The sequence below is a fragment of the Bactrocera oleae genome, chromosome 3, assembly GCF_042242935.1.
Source record: "Bactrocera oleae isolate idBacOlea1 chromosome 3, idBacOlea1, whole genome shotgun sequence".
Classification (NCBI taxonomy): domain Eukaryota; kingdom Metazoa; phylum Arthropoda; class Insecta; order Diptera; family Tephritidae; genus Bactrocera; species Bactrocera oleae.
Genome location: NC_091537.1, coordinates 94,436,673 through 94,459,261, shown reverse-complemented (window position 1 = coordinate 94,459,261; position 22,589 = coordinate 94,436,673). Strand labels below are relative to the sequence as shown.

The 22,589-nt window shown below is 34.1% G+C and overlaps 1 protein-coding gene and 2 long non-coding RNA genes across 16 annotated transcripts in view; 2 read left to right on the top strand and 1 right to left on the bottom strand.

The window, feature by feature from the left end:
- Positions 1-22,589, top strand: part of tai (taiman) — a 54,070-nt gene that overhangs the window by 16,631 nt on the left and 14,850 nt on the right. For 7 of the 12 annotated variants that reach the window (XM_036360189.2, XM_070107280.1, XM_036360191.2 and 4 more), the window contains 6 exons: positions 12,678-13,554; positions 14,691-14,852; positions 18,342-19,131; positions 19,183-20,717; positions 20,829-21,008; positions 21,139-22,564. In XM_036360189.2, coding sequence (XP_036216082.2) covers positions 12,678-13,554; positions 14,691-14,852; positions 18,342-19,131; positions 19,183-20,717; positions 20,829-21,008; positions 21,139-22,564 — 4,970 coding nt within the window. Of the gene's footprint in view, positions 1-12,677; positions 13,555-14,690; positions 14,853-15,086; positions 15,114-18,341; positions 19,132-19,182; positions 20,718-20,828; positions 21,009-21,138; positions 22,565-22,589 lie in introns of those variants that run through there. The other 5 variants (XM_070107282.1, XM_070107281.1, XM_070107285.1 and 2 more) reach the window with 2 other exon arrangements.
- LOC138856361 (uncharacterized) lies at positions 1,083-5,646 on the bottom strand. Of its 3 annotated transcripts, none has more exons than XR_011395580.1 (4): positions 5,385-5,646; positions 4,752-4,892; positions 4,487-4,673; positions 1,083-4,419 (listed from the first exon to the last, which is right to left on the bottom strand). It is a non-coding gene; the product is annotated as an uncharacterized lncRNA (long non-coding RNA). The 3 variants fall into 3 exon arrangements; XR_011395579.1 differs by having other exon boundaries at positions 1,084-4,198; positions 4,256-4,419; positions 4,487-4,892; positions 5,385-5,644; XR_011395578.1 differs by having other exon boundaries at positions 1,084-4,419; positions 4,487-4,892; positions 5,385-5,645.
- LOC118680424 (uncharacterized) lies at positions 6,089-6,653 on the top strand. The gene is made up of 3 exons (XR_004975968.2): positions 6,089-6,214; positions 6,284-6,440; positions 6,496-6,653. It is a non-coding gene; the product is annotated as an uncharacterized lncRNA (long non-coding RNA).

Here is a 22,589-nt window from a genome sequence, read left to right as displayed (position 1 = left end):
TTGTTGTTGTACGTTTTGTTGTTATACGACTTCTATATTTTCATTTACAGATTTTCAAAAGTACTACAAGATATGAAATAGGTCTTAATATATACCATATATGTATGTAGTACATATATTCATATATTTAAGTGTATTTGTAATATTGGTACATATACATACATATGTATGTATATGAAAAAATGCGTAAAAGTAATCAGACCGTGTCTAATATAACAAAGTGCAATATACCACACAGTAATGAAATCCTATTCAAATATCAAAAAATGTAAACTGAAATAAAAATCAAAACTAAAGCAAAAGTGAATTTAACCAGGGATATCTACTCCAATTGTTGATTACTTTGCTTGCTAGGTCGAATTGTTGGCGACAGTGCATGAGGCATAAAATAACATGCACACATGCTTTGACATTCGTATGTAAAATATTATGTATGCGTAGAAATTCTATTACACATCGTGAACTGGTTTTTCATTATAAGCTTAAAATGTATGAAACGTGGTTATTGTGCTTCACTGCCATGTTGGAATACTATAGCATTTCTTGCTCTACGCAGCCCGCTGAATATTTTTGTATGAATACTTATATGTATAATATTTGATAGCGTTGAATTGCAATATTTTGCTGCCTACTTCTTGTGTTCAGTGCTAATTTGGTTTCATTACCTGATTTTCTGTTAGAAAACATGAAAAAATTTTAATTTTTCAACCGTTCCAGTTATCGCTGACGTCAAATTAGTTGCGATCTTGAAGGTAAACCAACCTTAACAATCAAAAACAAATTGAATTCGCAGATATCATATTATATTCTGCGACAATAGGATAGCGAATATACACAAACCATATTTATTTGCTAAAGTTGGTAAAAATGCTACAAATTATATATATAACATATATCTTTAAAATTATTTAATAAAGGTACCCTTTTTAAGTTGTTGTTGTTGTTGCATGTTAAGAATTTAAGGAGTGACGTTCACTTAATTTTGTTAAGATATATATTACATACCGTTCGATATATTATTTTGTTTATTTATGGATCCGTCAATTATAAAAAGTAGAGCTGTAAATAAAAGATACACGTTTATAACATGAATTTTGCAAATAAAATTCCTAAATCATTAAAAATGTAAGCCTGTACATGGCAATTTTAAAATTTACTGATAACTAATGTCCAACACATGCTTTTGCTTGTACAGTTCTATGTCTCTAAAATATCTTACCGTTCAAACTATTTTTATGCCATATTTGGAATACTTACTGTAACTATACCTGTACCGTTTTACTTGGTTGTTACTTATAACATAAATTTTGCTACGGTCATTATCGCTTGAGTTTCACTAGCAGGCGGTTGTCAGTAGCAACTTGGTTACGCAAAACAACCAAGATAAAAATCGTAACATCTATATCTCGGTTTCAACAAGTCAAAGCTAAGACATTGCATAGCCAATAACATCTTATATAATATTTAATTGTATTTAGTCGATTATTACGCACATATACATATGTATGTATGTCCTTCTTTCGGAAATTAAAGCCCATGAAAACATTTTGTAATTAATATTTCGTTATTATTATTTTTTTTTGCAAGTACTCCATTTTAGCTATTTATAGCGAAATATTTGGTATTGGTATTATGACCAGCAAAATTAAATGAAAACTGATGTAGCTGTATGTGTATTTTTTGTATCGACAATAAATTCCTGTCCATTTCTCTATTATAACTTTCCATTAATTTAATATAATTGTGTTGGTAGACATTTTATATAAGCTCACCTCATTTTAAAGAGAAAATATTTGATAATTTGTTTGTTTGAATTGAATAGACTCCGAAACTACTTGACGGATTTGAAAAACCGTGGGGAAGCTACACTCTCTCCGGTGAACACATTCTTTGTATAGCCAAGATATTCTTGTCCATTTCCCTATTATATCTTTTTGTTAATTTAATATAATTGTGTTTGTAAACGTTTCATATAAGCTCACATCTATACAAATATTATAAAGAGAAAAGATTTGATTATTTGTTTGCTTGAATTGAATAGGCTCCGAAACCACTTGACGGATTTGAAAAACTGTTGGGAAGCGTCACTCTCTCTGGTGAACACAGGCTATATTATATTTTCAAAAAAGTTAGGGATCCTTACCAAAACGCCAATAATGTAACCCAAGGTTAAAAAAATTACCTAAAGAATTCCTTACATCGCGTGCGCTGGGAATACTATTGATTATAGAAAAAAATTTACTATGACTTTGCAGAACATATAGTGTGCATTCGAGATGGCAATCACGACAGCCGTGTTGCAAATTTATCAAAGTATCACGTTCTGCATGATTTTCTGGCAACACTTGTAACCGCATCACGTTCTACTGTCACTTTTTGCACGACATTTATGCAAATAATCGGCAACACTAAGTTTTTGTCTGCACATCAACTGCAAATATGCAACACAGTTGCTGTAAAGCTGCAGTTATTACGTAGCTCGAACGCACCCATAATTATCTACAAAAAATGTCGCGACAGCATAACATACAAGTATGTATAACTGTCATATTTACGTTGAAGTAAGTGTTCTTTTATTAAATAAAATAATGAAAATCCCGACTTTGTAAAAGCTTTTTATTTGTACCTTAGGATTAATCCTTATGAAAATTAATTACTTCGTATTCAAAACTGATTCAGTACCTTTATATAACTTTTTGAATTATTCGATTCGGACATTCCATTTGAAAGATATCACGAATTTAGAAATGTAAGTATTAGAAAAAAGTCGCGTAGTGAGCGGCGACCCGCTCGGCTAGGCTGTAACACAATATGCGTTGTGTCATTGGGCCACGGCAGGGAAGTCAGTATCATAAATAAAGTGCAGTGCGTCTCAATCGACCAGTTAGCTCCCTACGAAGCGGTTGTGTACGATATTTAATATATATTATATAAATTATAATTAAAGTTCGATGTTCAAATCTCATGGATGGCATATGCACTGATCTGCTAGTTTTATATAAACTTTAAACATGCTGCCACCGAGTAGAATTTAACTTTAAGTTGTTTGTTACAACTAAAACTGATCGAGATAAATATAGAGCTATGTATATCAAAATGATGAAGACGACAAGACAAGTTGAATTCCGAATGTCTGCCTGTCTGTCCGTCCGTTCGTTCGAGCAAGCGATAACATGAGTAAGGATTGAACTATATTGATGAAGCTTAATCCACGTGTTCCTTGCGATTATGAAAAGTTATATTGCATGTCGGCGGAATTAGACCATAGCCACGTCATATGCATAGAGTTATGTTTATCAAAATTATAATCATACTACATAGTGAAAATAAGTGTAATGGGGTGATAAACAATCCCACCGCCCATATAAAGGTTATGTTGAAAACTATTAACCCGATCATTACTACTCTTTCTTACTCTTATAAGAATTTGAAACTTCTGCTTGGCTATGTACCGTATATATTGGTCATACGGCGCGAAAACGAGTGTAATCAGATAATAACCAACCTCACCACGATTATACGTACGGGTATATTGAAAACTGCTACTATGAGAATTTTCGGTTGGCTATATACCGTCGATATTGGTCAATATGTAGGATAACTTGAAACAATTAAGTGAACGATAATATTGAATATACTACTTAGTACTGCCATTCAAGTTCAGGCGGTTATAAAAATTAAAACTATAATTTATGAACAGAGTTTGTTTAATTTAATAATGTATGTATTAAATGTGCGGTGTACAAAATTTTATTGTAAGATGATTTAAATATAATTTTAGCTGACGCAAAGTAAAAAGAAATAGCACTACTAGCTCTCTAGCTTCTCATGTTGGTACTCTGTCGTGAAAACACATGCAAAATTACGAGTCATTCTGTCAATTAATTCTTTGTTTACAAGCCATTTGAAGTTGACGTGCCAGAGTATTTTTTTAATATGAAAATAGTGATTAGATTCTTTGTTTTGAAAGGTTTAAAAGCAAAGGAAATTTATGAACAGTTAGAAGTGTATAAGGAGTCTCAGGTTAACTATGGATGAGACTTGGATCTACCACTATGATCCTAAATTGAAACAAGAACGTTTACAGCGGACTGAAGTTGGTTGTTCAGCTCCAAAGCGGGTGAAGTCACAACGATCAGCAAAGAAGGTTATGGCACCAGTTTTTTGGGATGCAAAAGGAATTTTCTTGATTGATTATCTGCAGAAAGGTAAAACAATCAACTCAGCTGGATGGAAAAATTTCGTGAGAAAAGACCTGGTTTGCAGCACAAAATAATTTTTCATCAAGACAATGCACCTGCTCACAAAGGTGGCTTAACAATGACTAAATTCAACGAATTAAAGTACGAATTGCTAGAGCATCCACCGTATTCACCAGATTTGGCTCCCAGCGACTACTACCTCTTCAGAAACGTGAACCTAAAAAAATATATTTCGTACCAAAAACAGTATTTTTCATTTCGATCACAGAAACTTTTCAACTAACCTGTATAATATAAGTTAGTAAAATAATTGAATTTTATTGTAATCCATTCACGATTTCGTCGAAAAATGAATGCTGAATTCTTTCGCAAAATTTATTAAATTAAAGTTTTGCCAACACCGTAAGGTATTCCCTCGGCCTGGATCCTTGCAAGTTGCGAGAGTATACAATGTTCGCCAAACTGCCAAACCTGAAAGTATTTCCCAGACTTTGTTTCTTGCAAATTGCAAGAGCATAAAGTGTTCGATTTCAGCCGAACTTAGCCCACCTTTAACTATTTTTATTTTTGTTGTTTTCTAATATGTGTTGATAGAAAACTCAAATTCTTAATACTTCTTTCTTTCTTCCAAATTTCACTTCATCGATTCAAGTATTTTCTATGTAGTTGAATATCATTCTAGATCTATACCTAATATTATATAATATATAGCAGTGTGGGATTCTAGCATTTATTTTTTACAAATTAAATTTTTATTGACATTTACATACATTTTTTTTATTTATTTGTGAAATAATCCTTAATATAAACAAAGAAAAATTCAAATAACACTGTTTTTAGAGCAAACATTTATTTATTTTGTAACTTGATGAATTTAATGATAATCAAAACAACAAAACTAACCAAAAACGCACAAAAGCTAAACTATCCCGAAAATGGAAGCAATAAAAATATATCGTACATACTAATGTATTAATCAATATTTTTTTTGCTTTTTATTTTGGAGTTATTTGGTGTTTGTGCCTTTTTGGTTAGTTTTGTTGTGTTGTCTTTATTGTCATAAAACTCATCAAGTTACAAATTAAATAAATGTTTGCTATAAAAACACTGTTATTTGATCATTTATTTGTTTATATTAAGGATTATTTCAAATAAAAAAAAATACATATATATGTCGAATACTTTTTTTGGCCAGTGTATAATTGTGGCTATAGTCGTTGTTTTTCTTAAATATTCTATGGAGAAAATACGAGTACACTCGGAAGTTCAATAATGATTGCCAAGAATCTCGAAGGTCGTTGCAACTTTTTCTATAGCGAAAAGTTGTTTTATATTGTACTATTAATTAATTTATTGTTATAAAAAAAAATTTAGTATGCTCCGTTGATGTTTAACACGTAATTTAAAAATACACTTCTTGCAACCCTTGTGATTATTTGACGAAAGCAAACGTAATGCAATTACCTTTTGTACTGATGTTAACATTTAAGTGAGAAAGAGGTATAAACGCCAAGAAAAATTGCGACGCAATTCCGAAGTGCACAAACACATACATATGCTAAGTCAATACGAAAGCACGGCAGTCTCACAATGAATTGCACAGAGAGAGTACAAGCAATTACACCTAAGATTCACCATATAGTTGCCACAATAGCTAGCACTAGCGTATAATTAACGGCGCTCTAAACTCAAATTAGTTAAGTGTTTTGGAAAAGCTTTTGATATTTTACTGAATTACTTTTTCAACGCTCTCTCGATTACCAAGAATTTGCTCTTTAGTTGTACTGTCAGCGCAGGACATTGACATTTTGCCATTTTGTTTAGTCGACAGCTTTCTTACTCTTTACTTTATACTGTCATTCTCACGACTTCTGTTCTGTTCATCTATTTGTTTTGCTGTTCGTATCTTCATATCTCAACCGCCTGTTTTACGGAAAGTCGAAAGTAAAAGACACATATTCGTATGTAATATTTATTATAACAAAACTGAGCGTTCAGTTATTTTCTCAATGGTAATATGTACATATATTATTTAGCATTTCCCTTTTTAATTCTGAATATAATTTAATCAATACAAATAGGTAAATGTTTTCTCTTCACTAACGTGGAAAAACGTATGCATTAATACACCGACCTACACGACACAGTAAAAATCACTCAATGTGTTTATACGAGAATTAACATTGATATATATAAGCATATACTAATCTACATGGATATGTGTTAAAATGCATACACGTAAATGCATATGTTTATCTAAATACCATACACATGTTAACGAAGTATCTTTCAGAGTATATAGCTTGTTACGCATTAAACAAAAGAAACGATAAATTCGAGAGCGAGTTAGTGATACTATCTGGAGGATAAGATCTGGAGGAAAACGTATAATTTATAGATAATTTGAACTGTATTAAATATCAAAAAATACAAAAATATGGTATAAAAAAATAATTTAACAAAAAACATTAGTAGTAAGAACACTAATATAATATAAGTTTTATATGTGAGTAATGAAAAAAATGTGTGCCCGTTGATTTATATGTTCATATGTTGGAGTATATTAACACTCTGCTTAATTTATAGATTTCTCTTAAATTGTGAAACGTACATACACATACATATGTGTGTATATAGTATATTTCCTCAATCCTGTTAATCATGTTTCTCTCATTCTCTTTACCAAACGCCCAATAATGATTAACTCGAATTCGAAATTAAGTAAGAGCTCATTTGCAATCCGTTTTTAAAGTTAAAATATTTAAAGAGTTACAAATTGCCAATGTCATTGAAAATATTTTGCAGATAAGTCAACACACTGAAATTTTTCGCATTTGCTTTTTATATTGGATATGCTCTTTATTCTCTTGTTTATCGACTTTTAGCCAATTCTCAACTGCAGTAGTCGCCACTATCTCCATTATTCGTTTTTGACTTGGATTTTTCCTTCTTCTTTGTAAGAATATACATATGTACATATGTGTGTTTATGTATCATATTAGTTGGCTCTGTTAGTCTGGTTTGTTTCGTCATTCTAGCGCTACAACTTTTTTTTGCATTAACTTGTATTACCTTGTACTGTTTTGTATTGTGTAGGTCGTTCGCTGTCTTTTGAGAGAAACGACTTTTACTGTACACTTCCCTCATTTATTTGTAGAGGTTTTATTATCAGGCATAGAATTATTTATTTTCTTTTTTCTGCTTTCATACCCTGATCATTAACTTTGTTACTGCCACAGTTTAGGTACTACATAACTCTTAATATTGGCATTCTAATGAGCGCTAGAGAAGAATCACCATATTCATAACATATTTTTATTTATCTGACATTCTGGTCAATTCATGAAAAATATCTGTCATATTCCATTTCCATTTCCAGAATGACAAATGAAGTTATTAATGGTATAACTATTTTTGTTTTGTGCACGTCGCTTTGGCTATCTCCTAGAAAGCCTTTCTTTGCAAGTAATTTTTAAGTAATAGCACAAGTATTTGAGGTTGAAATAAATTCTAATCTGTAATCATTGCGATTGTAATTTAGGATACATTTAGTTCCTAAAAAGTAGATAATAACATTTATAAAAGAATAATCTTTCAAGTGCTCATCCTTCTTTTTTTCATTCGAGGGGTTAGGTTTCCGGAGCTAATCGTAGATTTTTTTCGGATAGTTAGTTGCAAAATTTATAAGTTAATAACTGAGTTTCTGGACTTTTCGATTAAGGTTTCATCTAGTATCAACACTTACATATGTTAATATGTAATTTAAATCTATTATACATCTATCCAAACGTAACTTTCCCAGAGATTTGGTTTCTTATCAGATTTTTTTTTATTTTCGTAAATTTAAAATTTCGCGGATTTGGAGGGTTTATTTAGATTTTTTTAAATTATGTTGATATATGGTACATACATGCCCCTGAAGTAAGATACAATTTTCAGCTGTATTCATTGCTTACTTTGTATGTAACAGTCGCTAAGGTTAGACATGCTTTAATGAGCTTGGTGATTTTGGGTTGTTGAAAGCTCACACCTAGTTGCTTGTTCGCAAATTTTTGGCCAAAACATACTTCCGTGTGGCTATTCCCTATTTCCAAAAATAAATATATCCTTTAAGTCCTCGTTTTACAAGATAAATGAAAATCGCTAAAAGAACTGAAGGCTATCCTAAAAATCGAGTTTGAGAAGTGTTTCGACGATTAAAAGAAGCGCTGGCATAAGTGCATAATAGCGAATGGGGACTATTTTGAAGGTGACAGCATTAATATGTGAAAATAATCTATAAACAGTAGAATTTCCAGTTTTCAGGAGACATGTGCATGGGATGAAGAAAATAAATCGCAAATTTGGGAATTATTTTAAAGCTATTAGAAAAATTTGAACAATTTGAAGAGATTATTCGTCTTCGGATATATTATGTGTAAATACATAATATACATACATAGGTATTAATATGTTACACTATTCGGCAAATCGGTTTTTTTTGGGTATTGGACTGAACCAATGTGGTTCGAGAGTTCGAGTTATAAGTGAAAAAGTAATTCTCCCGCTTTTTGTAGAATATAACATACATAGTATAAGCTTGGGTAAAATTTTTATACACCATTGAAATAAGATGAATACGTAAATTATGCATGCTAAGTAATTATTTGTAATTATTAATGATCTTTTCAGTAAGGTCAATCCGAAATTCGTAGGCAAATATTTCGATTTCGGAGGCTAAGTTCAAAAAATGGAGATATTCCATTCTTACTTATGACTCAACCTTTCAAGAAAGGAACTGCATCTAATTTAATTGTCTTCGCTTTAAACGTTTATAATTATTTGAGAAACAGCTGTTTAACTTTAAATTGCGATGTCTTCTTAACAGAGATTTTGATTGATTAACCACTATTTTTCATTAATAAATAACATTCAAATAAACGTTTGTTTTGTTAAAAATATGTTTGAATAACAATTTTGCTTGCTTATCGAAAATATTGCAAGAAATAAAATCGAATTACACTTGAATATGAGAGAAACAAAATTCATGACCCACTTTGCTTACGTTTTTTCCACCATCCATGACCCACTTTCTGTAAACGACGGAGCGCTAAAGAGTATTGCGGTGTTATAAGTTAGTATAAGCGCGCATATGTAGATATTCTCTCGCAAATTTTCTCTCTGTACAGCAAGTGCATGCCAGTGCTACCATCTCATTTCAGTAATAACTGCAACATACCACACCACATTGTTATGGGTATTACGCTGTACTGGCAGGTGATATGAGTAACCAGCTAATGTCTATTCATATATAGTATATTACATATAATCGTAATTATCAAATAAGTTAAGAGTAGATGCTTTAAATCTGCATAAATAACGCCGTTCGACAAAAATGGATTATTGGTTTGGTTCACCTATTGATTGTTTATAACATCGTAAAATAATCAAAGTGTGGTCTGATTTCAATTATGTCAACTTAACTTCAAACTAATTCACCAATTTAAATCTATAAATGCCAATATGAAACCGGTCCGCGAGATATACATTCAATATTTTTTCCTGATTTATTTGTCAAAGAAAAAAATGATTCTTATGATAGACGTCCGGACTTTGATAGACGTCCCCATAAAAATGTTGCTCATCATATGAAAAGAGAATAGTCTGCTCTCTGTTTATTGTTATTGCTTATAAGCATGCAGCTAAAATAATAGTTATCTATGAATATAAATATTATATGTATAAAGAAATTTTAGAAAAAAGTTTTATTTACATAACTGTTAACGTCAATACAAAGGATGTTGAGGCCAGAACGGTGCAACGTCTGTTAAATGTAAATGTTATGTTAAATCTATTAGTTTTAAATTCATGTTTATTTGTAAATTACATTCTAATAGTAATACAATTTAGCCAGTTTAAAAAATATAAAAATATATACAGTACAAATTGTTCCAAATAATCTCGCAGAACAAGAAATAATACAATATAGCCACCAGGCTGAAAGTATTATCTTTATAAGACATATAGGAATAGAATTATAGCCTGTGAACAAAAAATCAAACAATGTAAGTGGATACAAAGTTTTGCCATAGGAAAAACAGCAATCTACTAACTATCTATAAAGTCAAACAAAGTGATGCAAGCAGAAAATTGAAAAATATGTGCAAAACAAATTTGGAAAACCCCTTTCGGGTACGGAATTAAGTTAACTTTTAAGCCCATATGTAAATCTGTTAAAACTTACAGAAAAGAACCTTATGACAAAGTACATACTGCAGATTTATTTAAAAGAGATTACCCCCTCACGGAACAGCTGTTACACTATTTATTTAATTGTAAATTATAAGGAAGCATACTATGTATGAATTCCACTGAAAACGCTTTTATGGTGGTTGGCAATACATACAAATAAACGAGGAAGATATAAGTTTATATATGTACGTCTATCAAAATCAAGATATCGAGACTAATAGCAATAGTTAGTTCAGTTAATATTAAGATATATTGATGAATTCATATAAATTTGACAGCTAATATGTTCATGATCGGCTTTTAGCACTGTTAAAATCTAAAAAGATGGACTAAAACTACGTTCTGTATATGAATTTTAGTTTATAAGTAAACAATTTTTAAAATAATCCTTTGAGATTATTTCCATAGATCACGACATTATAAGTGACGTAAATTTCTTATGATACATACATTGTGATCAGAAAGTTTCCGCAAATTGTCATTTAAACCACCCGCGCTGAATTTTTGTTTTTGTTAAGTTGGTAGTACTGTCCTTAATTACTATGCAAAAAATGAGCGATCTGTCATTTAGTTTGTTTTGCGATTTTTACAACGGAAAAAAAGATTGAACAAAGATTTTGCATCAAATTCGGAATCGTTGCGAATGTATGATCTATTCTATCGAAAACCCAAGTCTACGACTGCTACAAAGCCTTTAAGTATGGTCGAGAAATCGTCGAAGACATGCCTCATTCCGGTCGTTCTTAGACGTCTAACATTAACAACAAAATAGTGAAGGAAATCGTACTCGAAAATTAGACGGTGGGCGTGGCATCGCCCACTTTTGGGTGAAAACGCATATATCGGGTTCTGCTTAACCGATTTTAACCAAATTCGGTACATTCTTTTCATATTTTTATGTTATAGTGCGAAAATGGGCGAAATCGGATTACAACCACGCCTACCTCTTATATAACACCATTTTAAATTCCATCTGATTCTTTTACTTTCCACTATACAAATCAAGCAAAATATATAAAGCAATCTCAAACAAGCATACCGTTTGACTTTGCGAGAGTATATAAATAGAATTTATATTTTACAAAGAAATTCACCTTACTTTTTGATTACAGTGGTATATTATTTATATATAAGGTATACCAGAAGTTATTTCGAATTGAGCTCCAATACACAAAACCATAACCAGAATCAAAATTAGTGGCCTTGTGGCAAAAAAATCAACTAGCGAACTAAGTAGTAATTAGTATTGTTTGATAAATACTACCTCTACAAGTATGTTCTCTTATAAATAGTATTGATACTTTTTCAATTGCATCGCTGTACGCTCAGCATAGAGAAGTAATTTTTGTAGTTATAGACAATGCCGTTGACGGTATTACTGTTTCAGTCGACTCTGACCTACTGGCATCGTTTCGTATAACATTTGTGTTTACATAAATATGCATATATGGTACCTACTTGTACATACAGATATTAATTTAAGTTAAAGCTGCGAATGCTCATATTATTTACTTTGACGATAAGTTGCTTCCTAAGTTTTGTTTAGTTTTATTATATATAGTAAAAAGTTATATTTTTCTGCAAACAAAATTCAGATACTCTCGCCATTTGTGAGGATTAACAGAGTGTGCAATATTTCAAAATCTCTTCCCAGCTTAATCATAATATACAATGTAAAATCAACCAGAACGATGGAAAATATCTATATGTTAAAATACAGATGTCCAGACGGTGTCTGCAGTTTTGTATTTATGGAAACAAAATGCTGCATATGAAAACAATCGTTATAAAACGAAATTGTGAATCGTCAATTGTGAATAAGTCAGTATAATACTATAGTGTATATTATGTATTGAAATATCTACAATATATAAAAAAAAACTTCCTAACACATGTCAATTTATCATATTATTGATGGGGGACAAAAGCATATCACTACTTTTTACTTTTAAATCACATAATACTAATAAAAATTTCTCGTTATTTTTATGAAAATATCTTAGTTCACATCGATATAGGTATGCAGTAAGACAACCAAAGGGATACAATTTATTGAGTATTTGAGAAGTAGAAGAACGAACGACAAGTTTTAATATATTTAAAATAACATATTATTTAAATATTTTACGTAATAACCGATTTATTTGGCATCAAAGATATTAGCTACATTTTGTTACGATATTTTGTTGCTGCTTAGTTACTTATTGATCCACATAAATATCTATAATTTTCTGTCTCTTACAGGCTTGGCCCATGTGATTTACCAGATTCGTGGGCACCAAACACAAATAATAGCAACAACAATATTACTAGTATCGTTGCAAATAACAGAGAAATCTCATCGTTATCACCAGTCACAAAAAATTCATCAAACACGGCTGTCCCTCTTAATATTGACAACAATATTAGCTCGAATATTGTGTTCTTCAAGAACAGAAGTAGTCCAACTACAACTGCCATTCAACCGACCACTTCTTTCGGCTTTTCAACAACATCAACGGCTAGAGCAACAACAGCAACCACTTCCAGTCTTATATACAAGGTGCCTCTCTCATCGCCAGCCGCCGCCACAGCCGCTGTTACTGTTTCACCAGCCAGCATTGGTAGTGTAGTAACGTCCTTAGGTGTGGGTCTGGTACCCTCAATACCGCCGTGTGCGTCCCTTACTGGAACGAGTACCGGTGGAACTGGAGGTTTTGCTGGTGTACTGTTATCAAGCCCAATTTCTGCTGGTGACAGTAACAATAGTATTTCGGCTCAAAAAACAATTACAAATTATCAAGTAAAAAACGTCAATAATAACCCAAATAACAACGGCAGCACGAGCGTTAGAAGTCAAGCACTTCCATTGCAACAACAACAATTACAATTGCAACAACAAAACAGCTTATTGCTGCATAACATACAAAACAACAATAACAGCTATTTAGTGAACAATAACCACCATAAAAATAGCAACAATTTTAATTTAATACTGCGACAGAAGGCTGCAACAACTGTAAGTTTAGCCGCCGCACTACAAAATTCAATCACCATGAATGCAGTGGCTTCGCCAATCTCAAACAATCCAGCGACGCCGACTCGAAAAATTAGAAGAAAAACTGATCCGAAAGCCAATTTGGTAGGTAATATATAAAATTATATTTAGCAATATGTTAAAAATACTGTTTTATGAAAAATGTAGATTATTCGAGGACGGCTCTATAAGTACTTAGCCTACAAAAGAACAACGAAATTATTGAAAAAACGGTACTGTTTCATGAAAAATTTAGATTATTCGTACTTATTATATAAGTATTGTAAAAAAAATTTTGGGTTCGATATACTTGACCCAGCGACGCTCGAGATCTAAGAAAAAATCCTCTGTGATGGCGATAACTTACTCATTCGATTAAAATTTCTGTCCACCAAAGGACTTTTTCAAATCTATGTTTCGTCGACGATCACAAAATGACACGGAAACTCCTTCGTATTGCGCATAAAGTAATGTTACGGTTACCCTGTTTGTCGAACATTAGCAAACGCGGCACCCATCGCGTCAACAGCTTTTTCCAATATTTTTTTGCGGGCTATGTACAATACTATGCGTCATTTTGAGATTCTTGCAAACCTTAGTTTGTGAACTTTTATCACGTTATTCTCCGTGGTAGGAGTTTTCGAGTCCCCTGGACGTGGTCCATTTTGAAACTCGTTAAGCCAATTTCTTACAATTGCCAGGGGAAGAGTCGCCATAATCAGCACCCAAGCGCTGTTTGATTTTTTTTAAATCCGTGGACACAAATTGACCATATGCGGTCAAAACAAAACTACTTATAGTATATGATAGTAAGGTTCCTTTATGATAGTGGCGCCATCGGGTGGTGAGGCTTAGTACTTAAGGGACAATATTTCTGTAGAATCTGTACTGTATCTTAACAACACTTGTTCGAGAGCTTTCTTGATCTAATATTTTTTTTATTTTTTGTAAAGAGCTTCCGTAAGTAAAGTGTCCAACATGCTTATGAATTTATTCGTAAAGCAGATAGCAATAGTAAAATAGCTTTATGTAGTTAATATATTTTGTATTATTAGAGCTATACACATAACAAAAAAAAGGTATATAAAAAGGAATTATATACATTTAATTTTTTCAGAGAGTTGTAAGGTTTTTATATATAATTAAAATCAAATAAAATATTATATGTATATAATTATATATTTTAAACTTAAATGTATAAATATTTTATATAACTAACATATTGTTATGAAATAATCTAGCCACAATCACAGATTAATAAATGTAATAACGAGAAAAGGCGTCGCGAATTGGAAAACAATTATATCGAGCAATTGTCCGAATTTTTACAACTCAACAAACGCGGTGATACAGCTTCAACGAAACCAGACAAGGCAGCAATATTGAACCAAGTTGTGAAAACGGTAAGTAAATTTTCAAACATCTTTTCAATTGTGATAGATATAATTGTGTGTGCATAAATACCTAGCAAATTCCCAACTCGTGGTTTGCATCGGTCAGAAATCAGTTGGTAAAGCCACCTGTGGTCGCAGTCTAAAAAGCGCAAAAATTTTAAATGCTTAATACTTTATTTTTTAATGAATTCAAAATGTAAATGTTAATTAAAAATGTGTTAAAAGAGAATGCGGTTGAGTCGGACAAGGAAATGTTCTATGGTTAAGTCGGTGAGTGTTCACAGCATTATTTTTTCAAATTACATCGATCAAGCGTTACATTCCACTTGTTATAAAATTTTTACTAAGAATCTATATTATGCTTTGATTAACTTCACCAAAGGAAAAAGTAAACAATTATAAATGAAACGGCAAAAACAGTTTATTGTACTCACTATAATACAAGAACATAAATAAAAATAAATAACTTAAATCTTATTATTAAAAGATACGTATCATTAATAACTAATATGAAAAAATAGGCTTAAATAAAGTCTGTATATGAAGTGGTGAAATACAAAGACACCATTTAGTGTCAGCGTTAGTGCTGCATGTCGAATAAATTTATACGATTTTTTTCAGTAAATGTTAAATTATAAGGTACTGAATTGGCCACAATTTGTCTGTTGATTCTACCCTAAAGGGTATATTAAGTTTGTCACGGAGTTTGTAACACCCAGAAGGATAAGTCAAAGACCCTATAAAATACATACAAGATATAATATAAATAAATGAACAGCATGACGAGTTGCGTCCATTTAGCCATGTCCATCTGTCTGCATATACGCGAATAAGTCCCTCAGTTGATAAGATATCGGTCTGAAATTTTGCATACGCCTTTTTCTTTCCAAAAATTTGCTAATTTTTCGGAACCGCCTATATCAGATCACTATAGCATATAGCTGCCATACAAACTGAACGATCGGAATCAAGTGTATGGAAAACTTTTTCAATTGACATCTTTTTCTGTCTTCATAAAAAAATATATCGTTTAAATTAAAATAAAAAATACCATAAATTAATTCTTTTGAATTAAAAAAATATCACTTCCAACTTGTTTAATTTTAAATGGTGATTTGCTCTCGCAATCATGAATGTCCTACTAAGAAAAAAAAGGCACACAAGTGTATTGTATTTCTAAGGAATAAATAGACTCTTAATAAACAAAGTTGGTGAACGCCGTATATGCATGTGTGTTATTTTGTTGCTCACATTCATTAATTTCGGTGATCTCCACCACCACTGATTTATACTTATCTCAATATTTCTCTGCGTATGTTTTATATTCTTCTGAACATGTGCTGTATTTGTTCTCCCTTCCTCTTTGGCAAATTCAAAAGTTTGTAACAACATTGCAAAATATAATAGGTGAAGAATACAATAAAGGAAACTTAAAAAGACTTATTCCAACCGAATAACAACAAAATAAGCAGATCAACGAACTATATACATGTGTACATATGTATGTTCATTCGACTGGGCTTGTTTTGAGTTTCTAGAGGTGCAAAGGTGTTTATTTCTGTTAGAGTTTCTTCTTTTGGTATTATTAGTGTGTTTATATGTATTACATACTTTAATTAAATTTTCGTGTTCATTAGAATATCGTTGGGGTTGTAGAATGGCGCTGTAAATGCTGAGTGTGTTCTTTTTCTTACCATTTTAATATTTATATGAATAAATTACATGTTCTTGCTAGTATTTTGTACGTTTGTATTTCATTCGATATCATAACATTATATTAAAACTGAATATGTATTAAATATCATCAAGGGATTATCAACTTTATAATTTTGACTATGTCGTTATGTGGGCATAAGTTAAATTTATATTACACAGTTCTGCATATTCCGCTTTCGCCTTTCAGTTAAACGGATACCGGCTCCCGCAAGCTTTATCCAAAAAGCTCTATTGTTTCATCCATATACTCGTATAGGAGATGCCGGCTACCTAAGCACCATGATCGTGATTGCTCTGGTTGTTCAAGTTAATATGAGAAATTATTTTCAAGCTCATATGGTTGCATATGACATCATTACATAATTTTTGTTGTTGTTTTTACTGAATAAAGAGTCGGTTTGAAGAAAATTAAGAAATCTGTCGACTAAGGTGATATTGTGTGAATAAAATAATGTTTTTTAAGTTTTATTAATATACGATTGAAACTAACATTTGCTTTATATCAATTACATAGTTGTTAAATGTTCAAATGTGATTGCTCTTAAAACTTTCGAAAAATATCAAAAAATAAGTAGCATTTTACTCATTATGCCCTGTTTTATTATCTTCCTATCTGTAACTATAGTTGCCTCGATAATCACATGTGCATATGTATGTTCATACATACATATATCTGGCTGGCGTAATATGTACAATTTAATTACCTTCGCTTCGTGTATAAGTACGTCTACTCATTGTCAAAGTTGTCGCCATCGTTGTGTTGTATCGTCAGCATTGAATGTATTTCGTCGTTCTCAGTTTGCGATTGTTCGTTGCTTCAACAGTTGTTTTTGCAAAAGATATCGCTTATGTGGGTTTCATTTTTGAGGTTTTTTTGTTTGGTAGTGGAGCTTCATGAGCTAGATCCCACTTTGCCTTAGTTTAACATTCGCACTCCCAAACGCTATTATGTTTTAAATCTTCTCTTATTTCGTTTCGTTTGTTCTTGTGTACATGCTGATTCTTTATTTGTTTTTGTTATGATTGCGTTGATCGGTGCAATATTTTTCGTTTTCACAATGTGCGCTTTTCTCTTTTTCTTGCATACTATAAATTTTAATTCATTCGTTGTAGAGGTTCGAAATCGTTGAGAGGTTGCAGCGGCAAATATAGTAGAAAAGAAACAATTTGCATATATTGGCCCAAAGAGTACCTAAACAAAAATAATTAAAAAGATTCTATAAAGTCATAATACAAATTTATTTTATTTAAAATTTTAACCAAAGGATTCTATAACTGAAATTAAACTTAACTATTTTGTACTTTCCAAATAGTAACAAGTTTTTCATAGTGGAGTTGGTTAAGTGTGTGTGTGACTCGTGGCCCAGGCAAAGTCTAAAATCGTAGTTTTTTTTTCAACAGTGGTTGTTCTTCGGAAGAATTGTCAAACTTGTGTATGATTTATGATAAAATGTACAACTTCATTTATAATAACAAGACTTATTCCATAAATAGTCAGATAATCTTTGCAGAAATACATTTGCTTTCATACATACATACTTGTATATAAACAGTTTGAGATCCTTGTACACATCTGAATATTGCAACTGTGGATTCACTTTAAACGTTTATTGCGGTAAACTTTATCCATTTATATAATTTTTATTAATTTAATTTAAATACATATGTTTTGCGAATCCTTGATTATACATATTTTCGTAAAGTCCAGTTAGATAAATACAATATACACTACAATGAATTTGTGTCCCGTCATTGGCTTATAATTATTCCTATTTTTTTCAGTATCGTGAGTTTTGTGACAAAGGCCAAAGCCGTGATATTTCTTCCTCAACGTCAACTACTGCTTCTTCAGCTCTCAATTCGACCACTCCTAATAACAATAATAGCAGCTCAACTTCTAAAAGCAACGAAAATCGAAATAATACACCCTCTACACGTTGTTTACGATGTGCAACTGACAATTGCTCTATCCATCCAGTACAACAAGGTGACGTTTCATCGACCGAACCCCCGTTACCGGAGCCATCACTGCTTAACGGTCAGGTGCCCGAAATATCTGCCTATTTTGAGGCGTTGGAACATTACCTCTCTTCAGTCGATTGGGTGCTTTTACAAGTAACTGCGGACGGGATAATCGAGTCGTGTACGCAGAATATACGAGAACTAATCGGCTATGACAAACAGGAACTGTATCGTAAACCCCTATATCAGTACCTACACTCCGGCGATCATGCGAAATTAGATCCAATTATAAATAATATGCCGTATGGAGTTAGCGGAAATGCAACCGCTGACATTGGTTGTGGTAGCGGTAGCCAAAGTGGCTGGAATGATTTGGAAGATGCGAATAGTGGTACAAATTCGCAACATTCAACAGCTTCGCTAGGTCCAGGGAGTGCTAAAGCTAAAAGAAATATAGCAGCTAAAGTCCGAATGCTAGTCAAAGATTTGCGTTCGGCTACTCAAACATCTATGGCACACCAAAACGATGCTTTAGAACAGAAAACTGTCGGACAACACATAAACCCCGAGAAGTATGAGGAAGTTATGCTGTTAGCAACACCGATGAAAGGTAGGATATTAGTTGTTTAAGTTTATCGTTTGCTAATTACATAAATTTTAGACGATGGTGACACAACGTCCTCCATATTGTGTTTGATTACCCGTCCCGAAGATGAGCCGGCCATACAGCAGATACAACCGCAGGCCATAGAGCATTTAACTTTTAAACTCGACGTACACGGCAAGATACTCAATTTGGATGTTACGGCACTTCGTGAACCCTATCGTCAGCATCTGAGTAGTTGGTTGGGACGGCTATTGCAGGATCTTTGTCATCCGCAAGACTTAAATGCTCTAAAATCACATTTACGCGAAGTTCAAGAGTCAGCTGGGTCAATCCATTTGATGAACTCGCCGTCAGCACACTCACCTGGTGGAACGCCTGCAACACTGATTAATCCTCCCATTGCGAATGTGATGTCACGTCCATTTAGATTGCGTCTCGGCGCACCCGATGTTTATGTCCATGTTAAGGCGAACTCACGACTTTTTTTAAATCAGTCGCAAACGGAGGGCGATTATATAATGTCTCTGCAAACAATTCTTAATTCGGATAACGATATAGGCGGAGGAGGTATAAGTGGATTAAACATCGGAGGTATCGGAAACAGTAGTATGATGCCATCTAGCAGTTTGTCAACAATGTCACCTAGTCCATCGTTAGTTTCGCCTCTTTCCCTGCCCTTGGATTCACTTGTTAATAACAATTCGTCATGCTCCTCGTCGTCGGCCTCAGCTTTAGCAAGTGTAAGTAGCGGTGCACATATGTTAGGCGGACTAGTTGGAGGTGGTGGTATGCCACCCCACACCACGCAAACTACTAATGTGGGTGGACCACTGATGACTTCAGCTGTTATCAATGGTACAGCAAGTGGTACACAACGTAACAATCCTGCTGTAGCCACATCGGCATCAACTTCGAATAATTCCAACCTGGTCAATTCGTTTACCGCATCGCCTGCTGGACCCGAGGCAACGATTTTCTATAGTTCCGACCCCTTTGATTTTGACTTGGCACATTCCAGTTTTGAAATGGACGCCACTGGTTGGACGGATTCGCGTCCAAACTCTCGCGCTTCTGTTACTACCCCGGTAAGCACTCCGCGTCCACCGTCAGCGGGACATGGATTCAGTCCGGCAGTATGTGCTTCACCATCGACACCATATCAACTGTCGTCACATTCAGCTGCGAGCTTGCCTTCTCCTCAGTCAAATACAAGTCAGCCGTCATCTGCTGGCCCCGGGGTTAGTGGAGGGCCGTTTGGTTTTGGTTTTCCGGCGTTCGAAACAAGTGATAAAAATAATGATAAAGACCACATGAACGCTAGCATAAACAGCAGTAGCAGTATAAGTGGCAATAATTCTGGACCTCAAGGTGGTTCCAGTGGTGCGTTGAGCGGTATTGCAAATTTACCGAATGGTGGTCCGCCATTACTTACCACTGTTGCTAACATGAGTCAACTATCTGCACAACCGAATCCACCCCAACCGGAGTCAGAGCGTTTACGGCATTTATTGACGAATAAATCGCATTCAATGACCTCAGGAATGAACCCGGCAGATGGTGATAAAGATCACCTTAACCTGCGCCATAAGGTGAGTTTAGAGTTATATTCATAATTTGTCTTTGCTCATAAGAATATAGTTTGTAAGGAGGCATCAATACATACGTGTATTATTTATGCGATATTTTTGATCTCCCAAAAGTTTTACAATCAGAGTCTACTCAATTCCGATGAAGATAAGGATGGTGGAGGTGCCGGCGGTAGCAACAGGGGTTCGTCCGGAATGTTCAAAATGGGCGCTGCTGGTATATCGAATGCGCGCCTATTTGGTGGTGGTGCATTACCAAAATCTTCGAACTCCAGCAATCCCATGTTACTGTCGGTAAGTAAGGCCCCACCATCCCTTTAAACCATTCACTTATCTGCCATTTTCTATCTGCACAAATGTTTGAGTACACTCATGTACTTGAATTGGAATACACAGATCTTTTTTCTAAATATATTTAATACAGCTGCTTAACGAAAAATCGGAGGATGATGATGGAAAAGGATCTTCGCTTGGTCGACAAAGTGAATTAATGCGTCAACTACAAAAGGACGATGGTCACTATAGTCATTCACACGGTCATAACCACGGGCAACATCACTCCAAGGACATGTCGCAAGAGGATTTACTAAAAAGTTTAAAGTACCAGGGTGACCCTACAACTCGCAAGCGTTCGCTCAATGAACCGGATGATGGCATATTAGCAAAACGCGAAAGTGACCGGCCATCCAAGTTGCGTGAGAGCAATAAAATGCTTGCCTCGCTGTTAGAAAATCCGCCAAAGAATCCTATAGTCACTGTACCACCTCAAGTCAAAACTATACCTGACATTGCACCTTCAGCAAGCCGCGTGAATTCAACACTCGGCGTTATGAGTGTTTCAGCGCCGAACAGTCTAGGCGGCATGCCTCCAAAAAGCGGCACAATGACGACGACCTCATCAATAAGTGCAGGCAGTTCTGTCGGAGCCGGTGGACGGAGCAGTAGTATGCGCAAACAATTTTCCGATGCCTACCTCACGCTGCAACAGCAGCAACATCAGCAACAACTACACCTACAACAACAGCAACAACAACAACAGTGTTTAGGTAACATTCAACGTTCTTCACATCAGCAGCCAACACAACTATCTCAACCGCAAATAAACTTTGCTTCATCGGACGCCTTCGGAACATCTCCACATAACACCACAGCTACCTCAGGGACAGCTAATGTCACAGCGTCAATAGTGACATCACAAGCAAACTCCCAATTAGCCGCTCCTAGCGGCGCTGATGGCGATTCAGAACTGTCTAAGATTTTGGACAGCGTTATGGACTACGTTTCAGACGATGGGCCATTTGTATCAGCACCTCCTCCCACTGCCTTGGCTGGATTAACGCAGCAAGAGATTAATGAACGCATGGCTATCAACGCTATTCAAAATTCATTGATGGTCGAGACATCTCAATTACAACAGCAGCAACATCATCAACAGCAGCCGCAGCCGCCGGCCTATCCTGGCAACGTAATGGGGAGTGGCAGTGGAGGGGGTTTGTCTCAGCAACAACAACAGCTACAGCTACAGCATCATCTACAGATGTTGCAAAGGCAGCAGGCTGCCATTGGAGGCAATCAACAGTCAACTCAGGTACAACAAATGTTGGAGGTACTACGTGTCAACGCCAATCAAAGCTTCCAACGACCGCCACCTATGTATTCGGCGTCGCGTAACAGGGGGCCAATGAATGCTGTAACGACACCTGGAGGTTCTGTTTTGCCAGCGCATCAGCAGTATCGAATTCGTCAACAGCAGCAACAGCAACAACAACAGAAAGAGCGCCTCCTTCAGCAACAACAAAAGCAGCAGCTTTTGGTTCCTGAGAGTGCAACAGCGCGCACAGATCAGTTATGTATGTAAAAAGAAAAATTACATAT